Source organism: Mus caroli, unplaced genomic scaffold, assembly GCF_978045245.1.
Source record: "Mus caroli unplaced genomic scaffold, Mus_caroli_1 scaffold_12, whole genome shotgun sequence".
NCBI classification, from domain to species: Eukaryota; Metazoa; Chordata; class Mammalia; order Rodentia; family Muridae; genus Mus; species Mus caroli.
In genome coordinates, this window is record NW_028227267.1 from 115,607,324 (window position 1) to 115,634,406 (window position 27,083).

General features: G+C 46.8%; 1 protein-coding gene across 1 annotated transcript in view; it reads right to left on the reverse strand.

The window, feature by feature from the left end:
- Positions 1-27,083, reverse strand: part of Abcc4 (ATP binding cassette subfamily C member 4 (PEL blood group)) — a 212,779-nt gene that overhangs the window by 35,726 nt on the left and 149,970 nt on the right. The window contains exons 21-25 of the mRNA XM_021181507.3: positions 15,045-15,195; positions 12,220-12,339; positions 11,360-11,470; positions 10,344-10,444; positions 8,618-8,809 (exon numbers count right to left, since the gene is read on the reverse strand). Of these exons, the coding sequence (XP_021037166.1) occupies positions 8,618-8,809; positions 10,344-10,444; positions 11,360-11,470; positions 12,220-12,339; positions 15,045-15,195 (675 nt within the window). The remainder of the gene's footprint in view (positions 1-8,617; positions 8,810-10,343; positions 10,445-11,359; positions 11,471-12,219; positions 12,340-15,044; positions 15,196-27,083) is intronic.

A 27,083-nucleotide genomic window follows, 5' to 3' on the forward strand; every position in this document is an offset into this window, starting at 1 on the left:
AAACTTGAGTCGCTGGGCATGGTGGCGCACACCTTTAATCCCAGCACTCGGGAGGCAGAGGCAGGCGGATTTCTGAGTTAGAGGCCAGCCTGGTCTATAGCGTGAGTTCCAGGACAGACAGGGTTACACAGAGAAACCCTGTCTCGAAAAAAAAAAAACCAACCTCGAGTCAGTGGAGGGCACAGACGTGCTTTCTATCACTAGTAAGTAAATTTAGGAGATGGAAAAAGAAAACCCCACCATTCTAAACAGGAGCCCAACCCAACTATATGCTGGGCATTTTCCGTTACAGCACTTGAATGTTTTCTAGCACCATCAGCAATGGCCTTCCAAAAGAGAGTGATTGTAAGCAGCTGGCTTTAGTCTTAAAATCTCTGTGGATGCTATGCATCTTATGAGCAACAATAGCCTACACCTCGCAGAAGGGCTAGATTCTGTACATAGCTGTGTCTCTGCATACGCACTTACGTTTCTCCCATCTCTGGATATTCGCTTGTACAAACTGTCACACGTGAAGGCAGAGGTGAACCCATGTTTGTGACATGTAGAAAGCCAATGCGTTGGTGAAGACTCAAATGGCTATAGTCTGTGAGGGACCGTCTGGATGTGCCCATAAAGACAGAAGGCTGAGAGCAGCCAGTCTACAGAACCATTAACTGCTAACTTATCCTCATAATTTAAAACAAAATAAACTAAACAAAAATTGACGACTTGTGCCTATGAAAGCCAATTAATTGTCATCTAAAGGACATTTTTCCAGTAACTGGTGGACTTTTCACAGTTGCCAAAGAAGACGATCACCAGGTTCAGGGCCACGCCACAAAGTGACTCATGGAGATGATCCAGTCTTAGCTCTTTCAATAGCCTCTGTTTCCCCAATTTAGCCAAGGCTCATCTCCAACAATCACGGTGGCAACATGTTAGACTTTTTAAAAAAGATTATGTGCATGTGTTCATGAGTGTGGCTATGTGCATGTGAGCATGGGTACCTGAGGAGGCGGAGCCCTGGAAGCTGGAGTTACGAGCAGCTGTGAGCTGTCTGTTGTGGATGCTAGGAGCTGAACTGGGGTCTTCAGGAGAGCAGTATGTGCTTTAACAGCTGAGACTTCTTTCCAGCCCCAACAGGATCAATCTATACTCCATGCTCAGTAGGACCAATATCCAATGTCACACACTCAGTAGGACTAATGTCCAATGTTCCACTCAAAATGGCTACTGCTATGGACTTGCCCACAGTCTCTCAGGCCACCCTGCTTCCAGCTTCCTCCCAGGCAGCCCAACAACAAGCTCCAAAGAGCTTTTGCTCTCTAAGTTGATACCTTTGTTTCTAATTCCCTCAGCTGCCGGCTGAACACAAGGCCACATTAAAATAAAATAGAATAAACTCATCCTAATTAAAACCTGTGCAATCCAACCGGAAAGTAAATAAATATCAACCCTCGTTTCCACACTCTTGACAGAACGATGCTTCCCACGGGCGTGCACGCATGTACACGTGTATACATGTCTTAGCTGTGTGTGCCTAAGACTTAGGCTCATATATTTAAACAAAATAAAGTTCATAGGAATGCTGTGGTCATTTAAGGGTTCGCATAAATATTTAAGGCACATGTAATATAGTGTACACAATTATTTATTTAATACATCTCTTACTGCAGATGTTTCAGCTGCTTACAAAATATTCTGATGCTATAAACAGCATCATGTTAAATGTCCTTGAAGTTATATCTTTCCAAACAACCTTAATTATTTCCCTAAAATAAATCCTTAGGTGTGGACCTACTTACTGAGCAGCAACAGGTACAAGGACTTCAAAAGAAGTGAGTTCTGCCAAGCCAACCTCTGGAAGCCGGTTCTTGATCTCCACGGCAATCACTGCCTTGCACCCTCCCCAGGGAGAAGTTACAACTTCTATTTTTTTCTAATCAGCATTAATGTGATTCCTCACTGGAGGATCCTGTCTTCCATTTGTTTCTCACTAGGAGCAGGTGACCACTGGTGGCATCTTCCTCCTGTCTTTCCTACTGGCCTCTCTGGGCACTCACATTTCAGTTCCAGCTGTTTCTGGTATTTCACCCAAGAAGCCTCTATATCCTTAGTGTGTCCACCTTTAGCACCACAGACACTTCTGCAGGGTTCCTGCACACGAAAGTGTGTTACACACTTGCCTAGCAGGTGGACATGAGTGTGATTCCTCCCATCCAAATACCTTTCACACTCACTTCTATCTTCCGACGTTACGTGTTTTACAAATGTCTAACCCCACCAAACACTCCATCTGTCCCTCATGCGGCCATCTCCACTCCTAACCAATGCCCCCAAAACTGCTCCTTTAAACATATACCAACTCTATGACCTACAGAGTCCAAGCGGCCCCAGGACCATTTGTTCAGGACTACACTGGATTCTCCTGTACGTAGCTGCATTTTCTGTCATGTTACAGGAAAAACAGCAATTCCCTAGGAGTCAAGAGTTCATCTCCAGCTTGAGCAGTTTATGAAATCATCCCTAAAATATTCATGTATACAACACGCAAGACAGAGAGCACAGACCTAACAGATAAATCCTGTACTGGAGACTAGAAGAGTAAGTGGGTAGCTGCTTCTCTTCTTGGGGCAGATATATTATGCAGTTTAAGTGGCTAAGCAACCTAACTCCTGGATAATGGCAGCCAAATCTGGTCGCATACTTTACTGTGTTGGTCTCTGTGCTGGGGCACTGCAGATGTGAGGCCCTATGACACTTGATAGAGCAAAGCAGAAAAGCGCAGATTCTTAAGGACCTGTGTCCAGGTCAGGCATACCTGAGCCTGTAACTGTCTGAGAGGGACTAAAGCTCAGGTCAATCTCTGTGTTATCCATTGCGTGGGGGCTCCCTAGTGTCAGGGATGGACAACATTGGGGTACTTGCTAATCAGAAAACAGTTATTCATAGGACAAACTGATACCATGGCTCAGGCTTAGGCGAGAGAAGTCTGAGGCTGATTGATCACCCGGAAAGTAGAATAGAACTGATGTCCAGTCAAAGGCAGTGAAACGACTTTTAAAAAATTGTGAGTGTTGGGGGTGGGAGAGTATGTCAACTTGTATCACAACACGTGTGTGTTCAGAGCACAGCTTGCAAGACAGTGTTCTATCCTTCAACCACCAGAGCTCAGAGTCAGGATGGAGGTGAACAGGGGCCATCACATGGGACAAACGCCATCCCAGCTGAGCCATCTCACCAAAGATTACTTTTGTATGCCACGAAGTAATGAAAAGAACGGAAATCTGGCAGTTCATGGGCTGGTAGGGCTGGTATGCAACAGAGGCTGCTCCCAGGGAATGGCCGGATTGCAGGCGAAATCACTCTGTGACCACTAGAAAGATGCGAACCCACGCATCACCATGTGATCAGGAAGACTTGTATTTCCACATGATGGATAGAATGTTAAAGTATAAAGGGGGGGGGCTGGGCAGTCATGGCACACAGCTTTGATAAAAACACTTGGGAGGCAGAGGCAGGTGGAGCTCTGAGTTCAAGGCTATCCTGGTCTACAGGACAAGTTCCAGGACAGCCAGGGCTACAGAGAGAAAACCTTAACCAATCTCTCTCTCTCTCTCTCTCTCTCTCTCTCTCTCTCTCTCTCTCTCTCTCTCTCTCTCTCTCTCTCCCTCTCCCTCCCTCCCTCTCTCTCTCTCTTTCTCATTCTCTCTCTGCCATCCCCAGGAGAAGGTGAGGTACCCATAGAAATCAAGAACAATTCCCCATGAGATAGGATGCTTAGCTGAGGGCCCACTGGCGCGTTTAGAGTGTCTGTATTCCTACCACATTCTCGGACGTGATGCTTCAGGCTCAGCCAGGACTGAGGGACAGGCTGGGGAGGTGGAAGTCCCACACGTGACAGACAGAGAAGAAGGCTCTCTGAGAAAACATTATGTAAAAAAGGGAGAAAAGGTAGGAAACTAATATTTCTTGCCCATTATAGCAAGGCCTGGCACACATGTGTAAAAATGTATTATCAAAGTAATAGCTTTGAGCAAGAAAAAAATAAAAAGATAACACACCCAAATCAATCTACTTCTAGAACTGGAAAATGCTTTCGAATGGCCCAGTACTCTCTCAAATGATCAAATCAACCACAAAATCACCCAAATGAAAAGGGCAGCCGGTGTCTGGAAGCTAACCAGAGACCTGGGGTGCTACTGAGCTCATTTTTGTTCTTTCCAGAAATTTCAGTTTTTCCCATAACTTCCAGGGACCTCGGAGGAAGCCATTAGGAGAGAACAAATCTGTTCCCCTAAATCCAACACCAAAGTGGCAGTCAGCAAGTGTGGGGGTGGGGGCTGGGAAGAGATATAAGGAGAAGGCTGAACCCCACAGTTACAGGAGAAAGAGAACATCCCGTGGTGCAGCTGCCTCTAAATGAGTATAAACTACCGCAGTAGACATTGGGGGAGGAGGGGGAGGAAGACACAGGTCAAAAAATGAAGTTATTACAGATATAATTCATCCTTCAAATTCAATTTCCTGTCCAGCCTTTTAGCACCTCAGGTAATCCTACGGTTTGGGGTATTTTTAGGATGTAAGGATACAAGTCTGGGGCTACACATTGTTTTCTAACTTGTTCAACAGAGTTCCTCACATAATTCGTCTTCTGTGGCTTCCAAGGAAATGGAAGACACGTGCAAATTAAGAGAACTGCGCCCTCGACGTCAGATCTGATAAGCGTGTTGTCTGCAAGCAAACAAGCATCCTACAGAGCTGTCAGGACACCACCGAGAGGCTCGGCTTTCATCAGAGCTGCACCTCACACTTTACCCACTCAGTCCTCCACCCCGTCTGCGGACCTACAAGGAAGCTGTGGAAATAATTAGGGTCGGGCTTTTGCCAAGTGACTTGCTAAGGCTGCACACTGCATACCCTTTGGGCACCACGTTGTACGTTTATTCTTTCATGTCGCAAGGGTATCACTCGTTAAATCACAGCTGTGATTAGGCCATTAAATGGTTTGATGGTAGGGAGAGTTTAAAGGAGCAGCTGGTGAAGTATTTCACACTCCAGGGCCCGGGTATATCGGGGTGGCAGAACGTTTGCCATTCACATTTGAGTGCCTGCGCTCAGTGCACAGAAGCTTAAAAAAACAAAACAAAAAGGAGACAAAGGGCACGCACGGGAGGGGCGGGTTCCCCATGCGTGTTTAGGAAACGGGTTGTTGACAGAGTTGTCTGCGGAAGTGTTTTGTTCAACTCTGAGGTTTCATCTTACACCCATCATAACAGCTAAGAGCAAAGACTCAATAGCCCCTCATGCTGGTGAGGATGTAGAGGGAGGGAGCCCTCCTCCATTGCTGGTGGGAGTGCGAATTTGTGCAACCATTTTTGGAAATCAATTGGGCAGTTTCTCGGAAAACTGGGAATAGTTCTACCTCAAGACCCAGCAATGCCAACTCCTAGGAATATACCTAAAAGATGCTCCACCATCCCACAGGGACACTTGCTCAGCTATGTCCATACCAGCTTCGTTAGTAATAGCCAGAAACTAGAAACAACCCAGGCGTCCCTCAACTGAAGAAGGGATAAAGAAAACTGGAACACTGGAATACTATCCAGCTATTAAAAACAAAGGCATCATGAATTTTGCAGGCAAATTGCTGGAACTTGAGAATATCATCCTGAGTGAGGTAATCCAGTCCCCAGAGGACATGCATGGTGTGTACTCACTTATAAGTGGATATTAGCCATAAAATATAGGATACCGACACTATACTCCACAGAACCAAAGAAGCTAAACAAGGAAGAGGGACCAAGGGATGATGCTTGAATCACACTTTAAAAGGGGATAAAACACTCATAAGAGACAGATGGAGGGAGGGGGTGTGGGAAGGAGAATGGTGGGGGGTGGTTCAGGATCAGGTGTGGGGAAGGATGGGAGAGATGGCTAGATGGCCATGAAACTGAATGGAAATCTGCAACCGACAGGGGTGAGGAGGGAGGGAGGGTATCTCCAGTATGAGACAGAGACCTGGGATAAAGGAAGCACCCAAGAATCAATGGAGGTGACCTTAGCTGTGACTCACAACACTGAGGATATTGAGCCTGAAGAGGCCACCTCCTGTAGCCAAGCAGGAACTCCAGTGGAGCAATAGAGACAACCCTCCCACAAAACCCAAAATGTATCCTGACTATAAGAAATGCAGGCATGGGGGATGGACCAGAGACTGAGGGAATGGCCAACCAATAACCGACTCAACTTGAGACCCATCCTGTGGGCGAGCACCAATCCCTGACACTATTAATGATACTCTGTTATGCTTGCAGACAGGAGCATGCTATCCTCTGAGAGCCGCCACCCAGCAGCTGACTCAGACAGATGCAGACACCCACAGTCAAACAGTGGGTGGAGCTTGGGGACTCTTCCGGAAGAATAGGAGGAAGGACTGTGAGCCTCAAAAGGGGCTAGGAACTCCATAGGGAGACCAACAGAGTCAACTAACCTGGACCCTTGGGGCTCTCAGAGACTGAACCACCATACAAAGAACATACATGGGCTGGACCTAGGCCCCTCTGCTCATATGTAGCAGATGTGTAGCTTGTTCTTCATGTGGGTCCTGAACAATTGGAATGGAGGCTATCCCAAAAGCTGTTGCCTGTATGTGGGATATGTTCTTCTAGCCTGTCTGTCTTGTCTGGTCTCAGTGGAAGAGGAAGTATGTAGCCTTGCATAGACTTGAAGTGAGTGAGTGTGTGTGTGTGTGTGTGTGTGTGTGTGTGTGTGTGGTGTATGTGTGTGAGAGAGAGAGAGAGAGAGAGAGGGAGGGGGAGAGAGAGAGAGAAAGAGAGAGAGAGAGAGAGAGACCCAGTGGGGCCCCTACCCACTCAGAGAAGAAAGGGAGGGGGAAGGGAGAAGAATTGTGTGTGGGGTGTGACTGGGAGGGGAACAGTGAACAGGACGTAAATTCATTAAGTAAAAATATAAAATTAAATTAAAATATAAAGGTTTTTTTTTGTTATAGACTCCTTCCTGCCTGCATATTGCTTCTCATTTGCTCATATTCATAGCCATCTCTCTTCAGTATCTACCATGTGCCCTGCAAAGTGACAGGGTTCAGAATGTCCCCTAACTTCCAGAGGAAGCCCCAGGACACAGTGAGCTATATCCAGAACTTCAATTCATACTCTAACCCTAAAACAAACAAACAAAAACCTTCTGCAAAATACACAGATGTATTTGTCTTAATTATTTTGCCTGCTACCGTGTCAAAATACCCTGAATGAAGCAGAGAGACAGAGCTTGTCTTGGCAGCCAAGGCTCTAGTCCATGATGATGACACACTCACAGCAGCAGGAACATGAGGGGGCTGGTCACACTGCCTTCACAGCCACGGAACAGAGTGGTAAACGCTTATGCAAGCTTGATGTCTCCTTAGTATGCAGTCCAGGACCCCAGCTCAGGGAATGGTGCCGCCCACAGTGGACCAGCCTCTGTGCTGGAATTAACTAAGTACGATACCCTCTCCCCACCTCCCACCACACACAGGCATGACTAGAGGTCTGTCTCTCAGGTGACTATAAATCCCATCGGGTGACAACTATATTAACTATCCCTCTCAAGTATTTTATGCAGCTTCTAAATTGTGGGAAATTAACATAAAATCCTTCACCATAACTATTTTAAGCACAGTGGACAGCAGTACTAATTAGTTGTACACTAGTGCACAACCTCCATGGTTATCCATTTCCAGGGCTTTCTAGCCTGCAAAAGTAGACCTCCTGCATCCATCATCTGACCCATCACTCCCTGCGCCCCTCTGTCCCCGGCTCTGGAAAACACCATCCTTCATGTCTCTATGAGTCGGACAATTCCAGGCGGTACAGTGGGTTCATGCAGGCTTGTGCTTCTGTGGCTTCTCTGGCTGGGTATATCATCCCCAGGGTACATCCGTGTTGTAGAATGTGCTGGAGTTTCGCTGCTTCCTTTCTAAGGCTGCATACCATCTGCGGAAGCACCCACCGCACTCTGCCGAGCCTTTCCGTGGACACTTAGGCCGCTCTCACCTTTTGGTCATCGTGAATGATTCTGCTTGTGAGAGAGGAGCCTTCCAGAGAGGCAGAGATAGTTTATCTGAATGAAAAGGGCTCTGAGTTATCAGCAGAAGAACGTAGTGAGAGAGCTATAGACTCATGGCCACAGCCAGCCATGGTGAGGCTCTGAAACAGGAAATCATTGGAAGAGACAGCTGCTATGTAAAGTGTAACACTGGTCCTGAAGGGAGGGACAGGGACAGACTCTTCAAGTCTGTAGGACAAAAGGATCTTCTAACTCCAGCATTTATGGTTTCCCTGGTGTTAGCTGAGTAAGCTCAGTGACCCCTACCCTACCTGCCAGGGGGAATGAAGGCAGACACTAAACAGGATCACAAACTTTTCTTTCTTTTGCAAAGGGAAGGAGGTTGCGGGTTGCCCTGATGCTGTTTGTATTCTGTTACTTCTGCTTCCTCTAGAGGTGGTGGCTGGACTGCCTGGCATCCACGGGGGAACAGGGAGTCTTGCTGACAGGCTCAGCAGGAAATCCACATGGACATCTGGCCCGGTATCTTTAGCTGAAAGTCTAGAGGAGCAAGACGGGTCAAACCAACCTTTTCTCTGGACTTGATGAGCGCAGTCAGGTGCTTCAGAACCAGAGGCCCATCTAAGCTGTAGGTGAAGTTCACATTGTCGAAGACGATGACTCCTTCGTGGGGCCAGCCTGGGGGTGGGCGCTTCTTGCACTCCCAAGGCGCCTCCTTCTCTAGGTCCGTGTACTCAATCACCCTCTCCACAGAAATCATCTAAAGGAGAAAAGGTGTTCACACCATCAGGGGCTAGCGAGGGGCTTGATCTCGGGTGCATTTCACCCACACGAGGCTGGGTAAGGGTCACTTGGGTCTTTATGCTAAGACTGGTGATTTACAATCTTGCTCATCAACCCCAGCTCTGTTTATAGACAATCTCTTCAACCTTATAACACTGAGTGAAAAGAGCAAGGGGAGGGGTGGGAAAGATGGCCCAGTGCATAAACGGATTGCTATGCTGGCATGAAGACCTTTGGGTTTGGATCCCAGCATTCTAAGTCTCAAAATATAAAAGGTGATTGAAGAAGTCACCTGTACAAATCTCTAGCCTCTGTGCATACACATATACACGCAACATGCATACATAACAGACATACACACAAGCACCTTCCACAAACACAATGAAAGGGTTTTGTCAATATCAACCAACCAGACCCCCCCCCCCCCGAGCTCCCAGGGACTAAACCACCAACCCAAGAGTACACATGGAGGGACCCATGGCTCCAGCCGCCTATGTAGCATAGGATGGCCTTATTGGGCATCAATGTGGTCCTGTGAAGGCTCGATGCTCCAGTGTAGGGGAATGCCAGGACACGGAAGTGGGTATGAGTGGGTGGGGGAGCACCCTTATAGAAGAAGGGGGTGAGGAGATGGGATAGGGAGTTTTTGGAGGGGAAACCAGGAAAGGGGATAATATTTGAAATGTAAATAAACTATGCAATTTAGAAGGGGGGGTTGTAAAATCAAGAGTTTATGCCCTCTCATCATCATCAATAATCTCTTGCTCCCAAAGGATACTCACTCTAGACCAGTCATCCCCCACATCCTCCATGTTCCCTGTAACCATTTCTATCGTGTGAGGGGGGACGGATGGCAGTATCTCACAGTGACTGTTTCTGTCATTAGCAGGAGTAAATATTTTGAAGAGGGAACAGTCCACATGTTGACTAAACCTTCTGCCATTGCCACAGCCAGCTACCTCTGAGAAACACCTTCGGGATGGGAGCTTGCCCTCCCAGGGAGGAACAGCAGTGACCCCGGGGGCCTCCTGCCTTCTACTCCTAGCCTCGGAGATGAGGCTAAAAACTGGTGATGAGCGGGTAGAAGTGGGGGAGTGGGGAGAGCTATTAATTAAACCAACAACCTCAAAATACTGAATTCCTCTCTTACCAGGAACGAGGAATTACCCATTAAGAAACAAAAATAAACAGGCCTCTGAGAAATTAGCTTATATCCTCTCTAGGAGTTCAGAACTTCCCTCCTACAGAGGCATTTATTACATCTGAAGACAGCTTGTGATGAATCTAAAACCTGCTGACATAGCATACATGAGACAGAGGAAAAGATGTATACATTTTATTTTACATTAACATTAAACAGATGGGAACGGGATCTCCAAAAAAAAAAAAAAAACCTCTGTTAGCCGCGATGCAAAAAATAACAGTTTTAATATTTTACATAAGAATTGCTTTTATGTTGTTTAATGGCAAAGAGGACTTTAAAAGGCTGAGAACTCTCAGATAAACATTACCATATTCTCTACTTCGGCGCTCTGTCGCACAGACCACTGGAACATCCCCATGAGTGTGAGGGCGTAGGACAAGGCCAGGCCAACCTGCCCAGCATCCAAAGCTTTGGGAGAAGGAAGGAGAAAGGACAGTCAACCTCCACCCTCACAGGAGCCTGCTGCTTTCTGCTACCTTACCAGGAGGACCCAACAAGTTGTACACAGCCGTAGTTTTCATACTTCTACTTATTGACTGAGATTATGATGCAATTTTAAAAACCCATTAAGAATTCTGGAGGACCCATTAGATGAGTTTATTAATCTCAGATGGACTGGCATACATTGAAGAAAGGGCATTGTTTGTGTGAGGTACAATGCCATTATTCAGATTTGTCACTATGGTTGAAAGCCTGTTACATAATCCCACTGTCTATGTCCCCTGCAACCACAGCTGGAAACTACTGCAAACAAGATGGTGTGTTTCTAAGAACCGACACTTTTGACAGTAAAACGCGACTCCCATTGTCCTACGTACGGTTCAATGTTGTGATTCAGGTGTCACTGCAGAGGTTAGGCTTGGCCAATTCATGCCACACACACTGACGCCTGCTCCTCTGGTGCCCGCCTGGCTGTGAGCACCGTGTTCTGTCCAGCTGCTCATCTCTTTTAACTGTGTGCACTGGCTCATCAACAAACCAGGAAGTTCCCAGGCTCAAGTACAGAGCCCAGGGCTGAGCCCAAAGTGCTAATGGCAAAGTTGGTTCTCATCTCCTGGCTACCAGACCAGGGATTTTCAAAAATGTCATTTGTATAGATCTCAACTCATTCTAACAAAAATAAAAAGAACCTAAGCAGACCATCTCACTGGGCCGCACTGCGTGACCCTATTCACTCTGGCATGTAGTAAGAGCTTTAACACACGTTATTAGAACCACACCGAATGTGCCATTAGACAAGGTGGCAAGAGTTTAATTTAATAACTGCAAACACGGCTATAAATTGTAATCATACCATAAATAGTTATTCACATCTGCACTTACTCTTCGCCAGAACAAGGGACCCGAAGGCAACGACGATGACAAAGATGGCGCAGATGGCATCCAGACGCACGGCGAACCATCTCGATGTCGTCAGGAACAAGAACCACGCCTCTGGATTGCAAAGCAGAACAGGCAATGTTGAGTGAGCACGGAAGCCGTTAACTGCGGTGAAGAAGCCACACTGGGTACAGGGAAGGCGGTGGGTACTGAGATGCTGACAGAGTAGGGCAGCAAGGTCGCATACTCAAAACTTCTAGGAAGTCAGGAAATGCGGAGCAATGTTCGATACAGACCCTACCCCAAACAGTACAGAGGCCTCAAAAAAAGAAAGGAGAGAAAAGAAAAAGAATCGAAAGACACAAGTAAGGTATATATTATGATATATAATCATAACAACGAACACGGAGAAATGGCCTTCATCACCTTATAGGTGGACTGTTTCTAGTCCTTCTACAACAAAGGACACAGCTCCAATATTTGTTCCTTACTTGTATGCTCTGCACACCCTGGGGTGGGGATGGAACATGGCTTAGGGGCAGTATCTAAATAAGTAGCGTGTTAAAAAGAGCCACATGTCGTTTTCACAAAAAGGCCGGGCCTTTTGCAAAAATACCTCTGCTGACCCCAGCCCTAACCAGAGAGAGAGCCACAGGGCACAGGGGTGGAAGGGTTGAGCAAGCCAATCAGGAAAGCCAGACATGAGGGAGTCTGAGAGGGTTCAGATCCTAAGAGCAGAGGCAGGAGGCAGGAGTCCAAGAACAGGCAGAGGTGCTGGCCGACACAGCTGATTGGCCACAGGGCTCAAACCTGAGCGCACAGCAGCTGCCAGCTTTTGAAAGTACTGCCATAAACCTACAGACCTGAATGCAAGTCCTGGTGTGCATCAAACAGCTCCTGACACCTCTCCTCGGCTTTGTAAGCCCGGATGGTCCAGAGTCCCTGGAGGGAGGACGATAAATGGGAGAATACCGGGCTCCGTGCTGCGTGAACATGGAAGAAGAACAGAAAGCTCAGTGAGGCTGGATGGCAATGAGGCTGGACGCGTGGACTCCCCGCCTCCCACGCTCCACAGTGAGGCTGGACTCGTGGACTCCATGGTCCACAGCGTAGACCCTTCATACCATGCAGTACTCTGGGGGCTTCCTAAAGGGCTCTGAGCTCCTGAACAAAACACTTGTGGCGACCCTGAGAAGACCCTGTCCACCCACCTGCAAACCCTAGTCAAAGATGCCATGTTTTTCAAGACGGAAAGGAGTCTTTCAGTTCAGTCCACCAAAGTCAAACGGAGTCATCGTTCCTTTCACTAACCCGTCCTTCAAGGTCTTGCTCTCCCTGTACTTCATAGCTATTTCTTTGGAAAGATGAGCTTTTGCTAGTTATTTAGTTAATTTATTTTAATTTTTTGGGCTATTAATGTTCTAAAAAGTAACTTCATTAGAACATTTATCACAGCACATTAGTGTGAGCCATGTATGCTTCTCTCCCCATCGTAGATTGCTAGTTTAAGCGCTAGCGTGTGGCTATTGCTTCCTAGTAATTGAGAGTACCTGATACAGCCAGCTGGCCAAAAGCAAGCCAAACGGACAGGGATCGCCTCTGCATCCCAGGGAAGCCCTACTCTTCCCAGTAGCACGAGGACAGTCCTTTATGGCTACCATGTGCCTGGGTGTCACTGCGCTTGCGCCCATACCGCTGGCCCAGAGGGGACATCGTTGGCCTGGCCTTGACTTCAGCTTCCTGAAGCCTCTCTTTTAAGATATCTTCATGAATGCCCACCTGGAAACACATCCTCATGGTCTGAGGCTAGTGAGACATGCTCACTGTCCTGAAATTTCCAGATTCTCCCTAGAGTCTTAGTGGCTTCATCTTATCAGAATTTAAAGGACAAATTCCTCTTTGTCCATCTCTGAGTACGGGGGGGTGGGGAGGGGAATATATGGCCTGAAACTGTGTCTCCAGAAGACTGCAGTATGACTGCCAGATCCCAGCCTACCTGGGGTGACAGGTGGGCTGCCCACTGCCAGGCAAGGATAGCTCCCTGACAGGCTCCTTCTGCACTGTGGATAAGACTGTACTAGCAAGAGTAGATCAGAAGTCATGACCCAGCAAACCAACCAGTCATTCCCCCCCCCCCCCCCTGAAAGCGAGTCTCATGTAGCCCAGGCTGACAGCAAGCATACTACACAGTCGAGGGTAACCTTGAACTGGTCCTCTTGCCTCTACCTCCAGAGGATTGGGACGACAGGTAGGCGCAGCACCATGACAGTTTAATGTGGTGTTGAGTATTGAACCTGCAGCTTAGTGGGTGCTAGATAAGCACCTTATCAACTGAGGCACACCCCCAGCCCTTGTCTCACACGGACATGCTTACAGTGCACACTGCAGCTGGATGGATTGGTGGGGTGGGGTGTGTGAGGGTACAGATGCACCAAGGTAAAGAACCATCTTGTAGGTCAGAGTTCACTGAGGGATGACTGGGCGGTATCCCCAACACTGGAGTTCTCACTAAGCCGCTCAAGGTGGACAACACACTAGAGAACCTGACGTGGCACGATCTGAAAGAGCACCCTGCGGGATCTATGTTCTTAAAATATGTGGCACAGGTTAATACTCTGATAGCCGATGCCCGTGGCAGACATGGCTAATGGATCACAGCACCCTGACAGGAATGACAACATACCTTCATAATCTAGGCATTAATAAATGACAGGGTCAGCTTGAGTCACGCATCCAAGTACTGTTGTGGTTTTATGCGACTATGTACCAGTGGCCTTTGCAATGTTTGCTTTTACAAATAAGCAAGCAAAAACACACCCCCCAAAACAAAACAAAACAAAACAAAACAAAACAAAAGACATTGTGATAAACTCCCACTAAAGCCAACTATGTTTCCAGACGCAGCTATGGAGTGCAATCTGAAAATAGACTCCAGAGCTCTAAAAATCAATTGAAGCACAGGATGGGACAGGTCAGGTTTAAGCCTCTTGCCAAGGCAATAGGGCAGCTCCTTTTAGTGAGTGGCGCTGGCAGTGGCTACCCAAGCAACAGCAAAACCATAGCACAGCCCCTGACTCACACCCAAGAATCCAGCAGGGGCCCAGACAAAATTATGAGCATTTCTAGGTCAAAGCTATACCAAGGTATACGGATTTGGAAGGAAAAGGCTCAAGGACTGGTGACAATGACACAGTCTATGACACAGTGGTGCTTGTGCCTTTCTCTGGATGCTCACAGCTCCCTTTGCACCAAGACATGTTTACTAAAGACACCACCGGGATGCACAAAAGGAGGCTTGCCCAGAAGTACCGCACCTTTATTCTCTGACTCCCCTACTTCCCTTCTAAATTAGTTCTAGCCTACAGTGAAATGCTTATCAGAAAATGTTTCTTGTGTGCCCCCTGTGTCCGTGGGAGGTAAGCCATGAACAACAGAGAGGGCTCCCTGTCCTTGGGGGAGTATTACTGTCCACACGGCATCTACTCATTTCTCAGGTTAAGCTGCAAAGTCACACCTGGGAACTCACAACCATGCTCAATTGCCAAATGAATGCTAACCAGGCGAGGACTGCTGGGGTGTAGTCAGCCTGTAGAATTTCACAGATCTTAACTACAGTTCCCCTCGATTACGGATGCTCTCCGCATTACCAAGCCATTACCACATCCATCCGAGACCCCCGGGTACTCACTTGTGGATTCCAGGCGCTTGACATCCCGTGACGTTTCTAAGAAGTATCTCCGAAGAACCAGGAAGATGACTGAGAGAGGAACCAATGGTATGATGATCCAAGGGATCACGGCCGCCGCCACAGCGATCACACTTACGACGAGGAGCAGCGTCTGGAGCAGCAAGCACAGAGACAGACCCTCCTCAGCAACGAACTCTGCTTTCCAAAACCACAGCGTAACGTAATGGGTTGTCTCTCCCTTCTCCGCTGATTCTCGCTGGAGCGCTAAGCATCCTTCCCCATCCCAGGAGGCAAAAACCACATGGCAGGGATGCTACAACCAGCAAGCCTACCCCAGGCGCAGAGAGCTTTATAGACTCCTTCTTTGACACATTCATTAGTACAGTCCCCGAAGCACGGAACCCGAGTTCAGATTCCACAGCAACTATGCTAAAAGCTGGGTATAACACTGCATGCCTGGGATCCTGGGAGTTTGCTGAATCAGTGGGGGCTCCAGGCTCAGTGAAAGACTGTGTCTCTAAAAATAAGGTGGGACTCAGATTGAGAAAGGCATATGATTTGAGTTCTGGTCTGTGTGTGTGTACATATATATATATATACACACACACACAGAGAAAGAGTGTGAAACGCAAAGATTCATACTTGCAAATAAATATATAAGTATGCTCCTATTTTTCATTGGTTCCCCTTTCTCAGCATCCTTTTTTATATTGGATATCTTCTTTATATATATTTCAGATGCTAACCCCTTTCCCAGTTTCCCTCTCTCCCGGATACACCCTATCACATCCTCCCTCACCCTGCTTCTATGAGGGTGTTCCTCCACCCACCCAACCACTCCCAACTCCCTGCCCTCGATTCCCCTACACTGGGGCTTCTATTGAGTCTTCATAGGGCCAAGGAAACCTGGTTGGTTGAACCAGCCTGATCCACAAGGTGGCTGGTGCTTGCCCCGGCTGATAGAGATTAACCCCCTACCCAGCTCATGAACCAGTGAAAGTTTAAAAAGTTCAAAGATGCTAGCTAACACAGTATACCAATTCTTGCTCACTGAGCAAATATTAAGTTAAAATACAAAATTTCCTAAGAAAAAATGACTTTTAATCTTTCAAAGCAACATGGCTTATGGGGAAAATAGTGAACTTAATTTTAACAAAACCGTAAACTGTTGGGGTATGAAATGTGAAGGTGGGCTGCTTACGTTCTGTGGACTTACACTCACAGGGGTAAAGCCCACAGAACCTCCTCAGGATGACGTTCCCTCAAGACTGGGTGTGGCGATGCGTAAGAGTAACCTTAGCCCTTGGCAGGCTGAGGCAGGAGAGTCACTACAGAGCTGAGCCAGCCTGGGCTACAAAGTGATTTCCGGGCCATCCTGGGGTATTTATAGAGAGCTTGCCTCTATAAGCAAAGAACTAGAACAAAAAGTAAAACTAGAACTAGAATAAAGTGATTTCTTCAGAAATCACACTTTAATAATGCAGGTTTTAAACGCATTTTCTTCATAGGAACACTTTTAGTTTCAAGGACCTGTTCGGGTTTCTGGTATTTAGCATCACAGCTGCTCTCAGTTCTGGGGGCGGTCCTAGGCATCCACCTGCAGTTTACTTTAGACTTAATTCCGTGGGGATGTCTTGCCACTGGTCTAGAGGATGCAGGTGCCAAAAGAGTATGTTTCCTATAAACAGTAGCAAAGCTGCAGTCTAATTTTGTGTGTGCCATCCTCCTATGTATACATTTGGCTCACTTCACTCCTTACGTGAACTGTCTCTTACCTGTCTCAAGCACAGAGGAAAAAGGCATGTCTACTCAAAAGGGCCACTCAATCTGCACCAGGCATTTTCTACTATTCGTTTACGGTATCAAGAATAAAATCAGCCTCAAACGGATCACACCTCGGTGCAAGCGGAAAGCTCTGACTTCTGCCATCAGTGAGACCGAGGAATCGATTCCAACTTGCCAGAGTGTGCGGTGCCTGTGTTGCCTTCCACCCTGGCTGATCTTGCCAGATACGTCTCTAGTGCTACCCGTAAGCAAAGTAGGATTCACCTCTTGCCAAGATTTTCCTCTGATTTAGCGAGGGAGAAATGACGACGAGGTTTTGATCAGTAAGCTGTTTACTGATGGATGGATGGATGGATGTAGAAAAGGAGCTCTTTTATCTACTATTTTGGGATCACGTGAGATAAAAAAAAACTGATCTCAGAGTGGAAAAGGAACATAACAAATTACGCTGCCTGGTGACATGGGATTCCCAGAGGGCGTTAAAAGTCTGAAGAGCAAGTAGGCTTTGGATAGCACCAAAAAGTAAGTGTAACTCCTATCAGATTAGACTCACCACCCTCCACCTACAGGGTATGTGCAGGCAAAGGGGGCATGCTGAGCGCTTTGCACATGAGACCACACCCATTAAACACTGACCATGTCTACGTTTGTCAATGGGTACAAATTACAACAGTGGTCAGGTCTAGTTTACCACTCTGGGGGCCTCTTCACTTACACTTGTCTTCTGAGCTCTGGTAACTTGTCATCTCTGGTAAGTCGGAGCTTTAGGGCACACTGGCATGATGGGTTTGTGTGCGGCATTGTATATAATCCTCTCTAAGATTTTAAATCTGCAGACAGTCACCGCTCCCACCACTTGCCACATGGCTGATGTGACCATTTCACATTCACAGCTACTCTGGGTCCCATGTTGCCTGTCTATGAGCTCTGGACTGGAAGTCAAAGTTAAGTGCTGGAATCTGTATGCTTGTGACAAGTTTCCTTTTTCCAGGGTTAATGCTTGTCATAATGCTCACTCAACCTGCGGAAATGAAGCTACACTTTGGGTACAAGTTAAAATAAAGGTATACAATGCTAAACACGCTGAACAGATACAAAGTGTCGCTAGCACTGGGAACACCAAAGCTCATAAAGGGAAACATTCCATCAGAAAAGAAGGGTCGGGGGCTGGAGAGATGGCTCAGGGAACGAGAGCACTTCCTGCTCTCCAGGAGGACTGCTCGGATGAGCCTCTGGAACTCAAGCTCCAGGGGATCTGACGCCCCCCATTCTGGCCTCCACAGGCATCTACACTCACAGGTGCCCAGAGTCCCACAGAAACACACACACACACCTTCAAAAGTCCAAGAAAAACTGGGTCCCATTATCCAGAAACACAAACCAGCTTGTATGAACCAAGCTTCAGACTGTTAAAGGAAAATCTGCCCATACTTAGAACTAACAGGCAAACCCAGTCACAGTCACATGGCACTAAAGCAGGCCTTGCTCACTCCAACAACTGATAGAACAACTAACAAAGAACTGGCAGGAACACAGGACTTCGTGATGAGCGAACAAGCCAACGGCTATGGTGACAAGGACAATTCCTTTCCAGCACAAATCCACCATGCCACAAAACACGCGTCCACACACCTCGACAACAAGAACGGATTTGGCTTTGGCGGATTTAACGACAGCACAAAAACAAGTAAACTAGAAAAATGGCTATCAGGAATTCCACTATACAGTTCTAAATAATACTGGGTTTACAAAAACACAATAAAATGGAAGTATTTTGGAAAAAAAAAAAGTATGAAAACCAGATACTATCAAAAGTTGGGAGTTGCAGCTAATGCCATGTTTAGAGGTAAATGTATGTACAGCTTTAACTTTTTAAAACAGAAAAGTCTAAGTGTCAAAGGTCTAAAACCAGATTTTAGGACGTGAAAAGAGAGTGGAGAGAGGGCTCAGTGGTTAGGAGAACTTACTGCTTTCAGAGGACAATGGCCCAATCCCAACACCCACGTGGTAGCTCATGGCCGTCCATTGCCCCAGCTCCAGGGCATCTGGCACTCGCTTCTGGCTGCTTCATGCATCGAGCACATTTCTTGGTGCACATACATGTGTAGACAAGATACTCATACACATAAGCATAAAGAGAGTTTAAAGGAGGATATGAGAACAAATAAGCAGAAATAACAACCAAAAGGGGAAAAAAAAAAAACCGAAACGAAGCAGCCACACTAGCTCAGGCGGTAAAGACATTACCTGGGAGGCAGAGACAGAAGGATTGCTGCAAGTCTGAGGCCAGCTTCATTTACACAGGGAGTGCCAGGCCAATCAAGGCTATATAATGAGAGGCCATAAAAAGGACAGCATAAAAGAGAATGAAAAAAATATTAATTAGACAGAAAAACAACAAACTGTGGGTCTTTCAAAACACTACCAAATTAGTAAGCTTCAAAGGCCAATGAAGAAAGGAGAACTGCCCCTATCACTGAGGCAAGATGGGCATTAAGAGGGCTGACTAAACACGCAGAGCTAACAGGTTTCATGGAGACGGCTTATGTCTTGAGAAATGGTGGCGAAAGGTTATATTACAAGAAACAGCAACCGGAGCAGCTCAATGTCAGGGTGAGAATCAGAATTCATAGTCTGAAAGGAGTTTAGTGACTCGTCAAAGTTCTTGGCTTCTAAGTGCTCCACTCTTAAACTATGGTACTCCGCTCAGTGCTCCACTCTTGGGCTATGGTGTTCCACTTTTGGGCTATAGTCCTCCACTCTTGGACTACAGTGCTCCACTCTTGGGTAATTTCTATGAAATACTTAGGAAAGAAAAAAAAATGCCAATCTTAGAAAATTTTTGGTTTTCTTTTAGAAAAGAGGACTGACAGCTGGGTGTGGTGGTGCATTGCTTTAATACAGCACTCCGAGGCTGAGGCAGGTGGGTGTCTGTGGGTTGGAAGCCAGTCTGGTCTACACAGGGAATTCAGGTCAGCCACAGCCACATAGTGAGATCCTGTTTTAAACCTCCCAACCCCCTGCAAAGGAAAAGGAAGAGGACTGGAGAGAAATACAAATAGCTCAAGACAAACCTTTTGAGAAGATCACTGGTGGTGATTGGCCCCTGTGACTCAAGGCAGGTGAGGCAAGTTCAGGATCTGCAAGGCGGGGAAAGCTGTCGGCCGCAGCCATAGTTTCTTCTGCTTCTGCTCTTAAGACCTTTTAATCTACACGACCTGATATGACCTCACTTACTTGAAGCCAACCAATTATAAACCAGTAATCACATTTTCAAAATACCTTTCAATCAACACCTTGGTTTCTGTTTGAGTAAACTATTTGGGTTGGGAGCCTTAATCTAACTAAGTTGACACACAACACTGACTACCACAGACAGAAATCCCTTGCCAACCCTTCTATTTTCATGAGGTCAGTATAACTCTAACACCAAATGTTTACAAAATATCACAAGAGCTGCAAAGGAGAGACCCAAATCTTTGTTGAACAACAGATACAAAGTTGAGTTAACCACAGATATACCAATGACCTTCTACATTGAGGGTAAGGAGAACAATTAAGGACAAACAAGCAAGTCTTTTATAAAAACAACAACAACAACAACAAAAGGTAAGGTGAATTTAAAACTTAAATAAAAGAGGTTTAACAGAGGAGAGACAAAGTGGGAAGGATGAAACTGCTACTGGGCTCCGAGTCTTTCTAAAATGAACAGTAGCCAAGCCACTGTGGTATCTGTGAAAGAATAGAGAGATCGTGTGGTGAAGGACACAGGCAACAGGAGCTCACATGCAGGCAGCCAAGACATCAAGACCATTAATGCACACAGGTGGGGAAATTAAAGGAGAAAGAAGCCTCCAACAGCAAGCACTCCTTCCATACACCTAAACTACCTGAAAACACACGAGGCCTTTGAAAATGTGGACAAAGATTGAGCAGGGTATCGCTGGTGTAGCAGGCCTCGTCCACAACCCCAGCCCCTTAGTCTGCATAGCAAGTTCCAGGCCAAGCAGGGCCACGCATTGAGACGTTCTCTGGAAAAACCAAAGAAACAGATATCTCAAGCAGTGAATTACCTGCCACGCTGTGGGAAGAGGGACTTCAGTGTCCCAGAAGCAGCATAAAAAGGTGACCCTAGCAGTGTGCGAGTAAGGTGACCATAGCAGTGTGCGCGTAACAACCCCCGTGCCAGGGAGGAAGAGACAGGGGGGCTGGTGAGAAATTGCTGACCAGTCAGTCTAGCTGAATTGGAGAGCTCTAGGCTCACTGAGAGTAAAGACAAGATGAAGGGTTGAGGAGATGGCTCAGTGACTAAAGAGTATGCTGTGCCACGTCAGGGCTGCCCTTTGGATGCTTGCAGCAATGCCAGGTGGGCCTGGTGACTGGCCTGGAATTCTAACCTGTTGGAGGCTAGACCGGCTCAAGAGGTCAGCTTTGGGTTCAATGAATAGACCCTGCCTGTACGTGTAAGGAACACAGTAATCAAAGAAGACATGACATCAGCCTCTGGTATCCAGGGGCACGTGCATACATATATGCACACACGTACACTCATGTGCCCACATTCGAATACATACACATACACCCTACACATAAACACATATACCAGAAAGAAGGGTGGGCAGTGACTGAGAAAGAAGCATCGACACTGGACTCCATCTGCAATCATACGCGCACATGTATGTACGTACAGACATAAGCACACCAATAAAAAATGAAGTACCTCCATACGGCTTAGGACACACAAAAATAACTGTGAAATACACAAAAGAAAAAAGGTCATTATTAGACTTCATTAAAGTTAGAGCCTACTGGCCAAAAGATACTGTTAAAAAACCAAAGAGAAGAAAATCACAAACTCGGGGGTGGGGGGTGAGGGGAGAAATTATTAGAATTAAACATACACACATTCCAATAAATCAGCCTGTAACAATAAATTCACAAAGAATAAGCAAGAGATTTGAACCAAAAAATTCACACACACACACTAAAGTTCCAAGTGGCTGATAAATGTGCACCCAAAAAAAAGTTCAGCATCGCTAATTGTTGCGGCCGGCCAGCAGCTCGCAACGAACGGTTCAACTGAGATGGCAGCTGATGAGCAAGCAGGTTCCAGGCTGGGGGAGGGGAGACTACAGCTAATCATCAGGGAAACCCAAGCTAAAACCATAGCGAGACCAGCCATACCTACAGTAAAGGCTCCAATCAAGACAACTGGTAACGTTAAGCCCCATGTGTTACCAAAGGCAGAGCGCCCCAAGTCCATGCGTTACCAAAGGCAGAGCGCCCCGAGTCACTGTGCATGCGATGCGTGAGTAGAATGGCATTGTGAAAACTTTTCAGTGGGTTTTCTTTTTTTCTTAGTAAACATACACTTACCTGAAGCACAGAAATCCCACCCAAGGTATTTTAATCTCAAGGGAAGGAAAATATACGTGGCACATAAATACTGATACAAGAAGGGTTGGTTACAAAATGTGACAACAATCCAAATGTCCATCAAACAACAGATGAATAAAATATGCTATCTTCCAATACAGAGTCATCACTCGGTGGTGGTGGTGGTGAGAACGAAGGAATGTGGAGGGGTAGATGGAGAATGAATGGACAAAATTCATCACTGAAACGCTCATGGAATGAGACCTAGACAATCAAAGGAATTCAACCACAGAAAACTATGTCACCAGGGTTCCACTCCCACCTGTGTGCAGACATGTGCTGAAAATTTATAGAGTCACAGTGTCAAGAAGAATTTATACTGGGAGGACCCAGTACACTGAGGAGGGAAGAGGACCCATGTGAAGACTAGACATCATTTCTAGATGTGACTAGAAGACTAGAAATGTGTCTCAGAACACACATAGCTCCCAAGGCCTGGGTGACCTCTCTCCGGGGGTCTGAACCCTGCACCACAAGGTAGAGGCTGTACCATCTACTTCTAGGCTGGATTCAGACACTCAGCGAATCCCCCATCAGGAGCCAGAGAAACGGCTTGGAGAAACAAGTGAGTCGTGAAATTCAGAAGCAGGAGAAACTCCAAGACAGAACTGATGATGATGAACCATGATCCAGATGGAATTAGAAAGGCACAGTGTATGTACAATGCAAAGTGCTCGGACCAGCGAGACGGCTAATGGGGTGCAGCGTGTGCTGCTAAACCTGAAAACCTCCATTTCTTCTCCGGAACCTACACAGCAGAAGAGAGAGCTGATTCTCACAAGCATGCGCCTGCACAACATGCAATAAGTGTAGACAAACAACAACGACAACAAAATTTCTGGGCTGGAGAGATGGCTCAGTGGTTAAGAGCACTGACTGTTCTTCCAGAGGTCCTGAGTTCAATTCCCAGCACCCACATGGTGGCTCACAACCATCCGTAATGGGATCCGATGCCCTCTTCTGGTGTGTCTGGAGAGAGCTTCGGTGTACTCATATACATAAAATGAATACATAAATCTTAAAAAAAAAACATAAAATAGGAAGTGTGCGATTTTAATAAAATTGAAGCAACCAGAACACCAGAACACAGACAAAAAAGTGGATACAAGCAAGAACAGTGAGATAATGGAACTCTAGAAGTCTCCATCAAAGTAAATATGCCCCCACTTTACTCTCTGCCTTAACAACTGTGTAGGATGACAGACGGTGGGAGAACCCACGGAGGTGGGGGTGGGAGGCATAGTGAAAGACCTCTATTCTTTGACCACACACACCACCCAGCCATGCTAGCTTATAAAGTTCTGTGCTCCTGTAGAACACCACCAGGCTTGATTGTTGTTTTTGTTTTTTGTTTTTTGGGTTTTTTTTTTTTGCTCTTTAGGTCTTCATTGCCTTCTTGCTAAACTACCACCATTATCACCACAGCACACATGCTGGGACAAATTGCCTACAAGCCTGGGAGAATCCCCAGTGACTGTCACCACACTACCAAGTGTGGTGCTAACTCTCTGACTGGCAAACATCCCAAACTTCTCCTCTTCCAGGAATAGCAGTCAGGGGGCCTCATGAACACGACCAACCAATCACATGGGCTCCCCGGGTTATGTGTTGGTCAATATTGCCAGTGCCTGCTATCGTCAGCTCGACTGTCTACGACCAGGGGGCCCACCTCAGTCAGGCAGCTGGCACAGTGCTATCTCTGAGGCTGGCATTTCCAGGTGATTAATTATTCCCTCCTTGCAAATGCACCAACTAAAAACTCTTTTGTTGATTTCCAAAAGCATGAAGAGCACTCTGATTCGGTTAAAAAATGGATGAGTTTACTTTTAAAGAACGAGATCTTTGAAAACCAGGGTGAGGCAACCTACCTAACACCGTCCTTTGTCTGAGAGGAATTGGAAGGTGGGAGTAGGCCGAGCAAACCATAGAAATCTCAGAATGACGAAGTCATTGTCCTGGGTGCTTTCTACACACTTCCCCTGACATCTCCACACAAAGCCGTGCAAGGGTCAGTGAGACCAGACAAGTCCGGGCAGTTCCACCCCTGGACTTCTATAAAAGCCAGTGACCCAGCCTATTATTCCCAAGTCCTAGGCTGGCTTTGTTCCCCATATCCAGATTCAGTAGCTTTTGCTCATCCTGCACCCCCAGGAAGAAGGGACTGGGGACGGCTCCTTCTCGTCCTTTGGCTTGGCATTTTCACTTCATAAAGCAGAAGTCAATGTGTCTGTGTGCAGGGAGGAGGGGAGGCGCATTCAGTGGTGGTCTCCACTACTGCCCGCACTGGTGGCTAGAGTAGCCTTAGGATTAGCCCTTTGTGTCCATGAAAGGGTAGGAAAAGTCAGTTATTTAAGCTCAGTCAAGCTGTTGGCCTGCTTTCTCTCTCTCTCTCTCTCTCTCTCTCTCTCTCTCTCTCTCTCTCTCTCTCTCTTTCTTTCTTTCTTTCTTTTTTTTGATGAGGGTATTTAGTGAGGAAGAATGGCTTTGCAACGAAGCTCTAAATCACTGGCAGCGTTTTGCAGAACGCAGCTGCGTGCAAGTTTGCACACTCAGAGAAGTACACAACCCCCAACCCCACTAAATAATGCCAAGTCACTACATTTTCAATTGTTTTGTTCGGAAGTGGGCATGTTAGCTGCCAGAATTCCAGATAAGTGAGACACTTTGCTCGATGCTACCGGGGACCACGGAAGCTTTGGGAATAATCCAGAGATTATATTAGTATGAAATATTTACTGCTCAATGATCTACTCTGAAAACAACAGACCCTGATCGTGTGGCACGGAATGGAAAATAGCCACTAAAATGACAAGGACTCACAAAGCCAACATCTTCGATACACGCTCACAAGCTGGGACTTGGGTCGGGTCTGTGGCAGACAGTTATCTCATTGGAGCACAAGAGAGCAGACGATGATCACTGTTACCAGTTTATTTGTCTCGCTTAGAGATAATATTATATTTAAGAAGAAGCATGTCCTTTGTTACTTGAATGAGTTTTGCTGGAGTGTCACTGAGAGGAGGAGGTGTGGCTCAGTGGTGGGGCAGTGGGCCCTGTGGGGGACAGGGTCCGGGGGTGTTCAGCCAAAGACCTGTCACTCTATTGGCTTGAGAAAATGAGGCAGAAAGGTTATTTGAGCCCAAGAATTCCAAGACAGCCTATACAATGTATCAGAATCTTACTTCGAAAACAAAAGGCTCCGTATGATGAGGGTACTTTGCCGCTCTATACTATGTAGCTCTGCCAGCAATGTCTGGAATGTAGCTCTGTGAGCATGCACAGAATGTCGCTCTGTGAGGCTAGACAGGGTCAGTGGTAAGGCTTAGTGAATTAGAAAGGGAGGTTCCCAGACTCCCCAATGACATGTGACCCTTACGCTTTAAGTGCCACTCTGTCACGCACAGTCACTCCACAGCGTGTAAACTTAAGGCTTTTCCTGAAGAAGCAGAGCAAGGACTGAAGTGATTTTTTTTAAGGGCTCTGTGACCTCAGGTGGGAAGACACAGGAGTGAATCCATGCATTAGCTTTTTAAACAGTCTGTCCAGCTCCTATGATGTAATGAAACATAGCCACATCTGGTGGCCTTCAGGGTTACCTATGGGGTGAGGAAGTAGTTCAGGTGGTAGAGCTGGCCCAGCACATGCAAAGCTCTAGGTTCAACTCCCAACACCATGTAAATTGGGCATGGTGGCATAGGCCTCCTCATCCCAGAACTCGGGAAGGCAAGAGGATCAGAAGTGCAAGGTCATCCTTCGCTCTGTAGTGAGTTCAAGGCCGTCCTGGGATACCTGAGACCCTATCGCCTAAAACAGAAATGGCTTGTGGTGGACACAGCCCTGAGGGATGAGCCGTCCTGCACCACAGAGTCAAGAGTCAGGATCTGTCTTAACCCTGGCATTCTTAGGTAGATGCTCCGTGTTCAAATCATTGACCCTCTGCCTCTGTGCTGGGCCAGTCCTCTGCTTTCGGTGCCCTCTTCTCCGTATCCTACCAACTACTACAACGTTAAGGGCTGGTTCTCAAGACACAGTCTCTCCAGGATCTGTCCCCACTGCCTTTGTCTTGTCTGAAGCCTTGTCTCCACACCTCGTGCTATTACTATTCCACAACATAGTCTCATTACAAACATCACACACCCTGAGAGTCTTGACAAGTGTGCCTTCTCTACTTCCTAGGATTCAGAGACTATCCCCCACAAAACTGTGTCCAGTTCCTCCAGGCAGGATGCAATAGAATCCTGAAAGCCATGACCTACGAACGTAAGGCGGCTCAGAAATAATACCCTGCAGCTTAGTCTTGATTTTAAAACATGTACGATGTAGAACTTACAACCTAGAGCAAGCCTTGGATTCACTGAGCTGTACCTGCCTCATCCTCCTGAAAAGTCTTATAAATAACGAGGCTTCAACAACTCTCAAGACACTGGGAAGGAAGCTCTCTGCACAGGGTCTCCGTGTATTCCTCCAGGACATCCCCTCCCCCACTTACTCTTCTGGCCAGTGGTGCTTTAAGGGAGAATGGCCTCCATAGGCTCATATATTGGAATGTTTGGTTCCCAGTTGGTGAACTGTTTAGGACAGACGATGAGACACTTGTTGGAAACATGAGGGTTTGCTGTTTCACAGTCCCAGGCCAGGCCCAGTCTCTCTGTCTTTCTGTCTCTCTCCCTCCAACTTTCAGATCATGAGAGCTTTCATCTACTGCTCCAGCCCCATGCCTGCCTGCTGCCCTGCTCCCTGCTCTGGTCTGTCAAGCTGGTCACAAACGAACTCTCTGAAGCTGTAAGCAAGTCTCTAGTTACATACTTTCTTCTATAA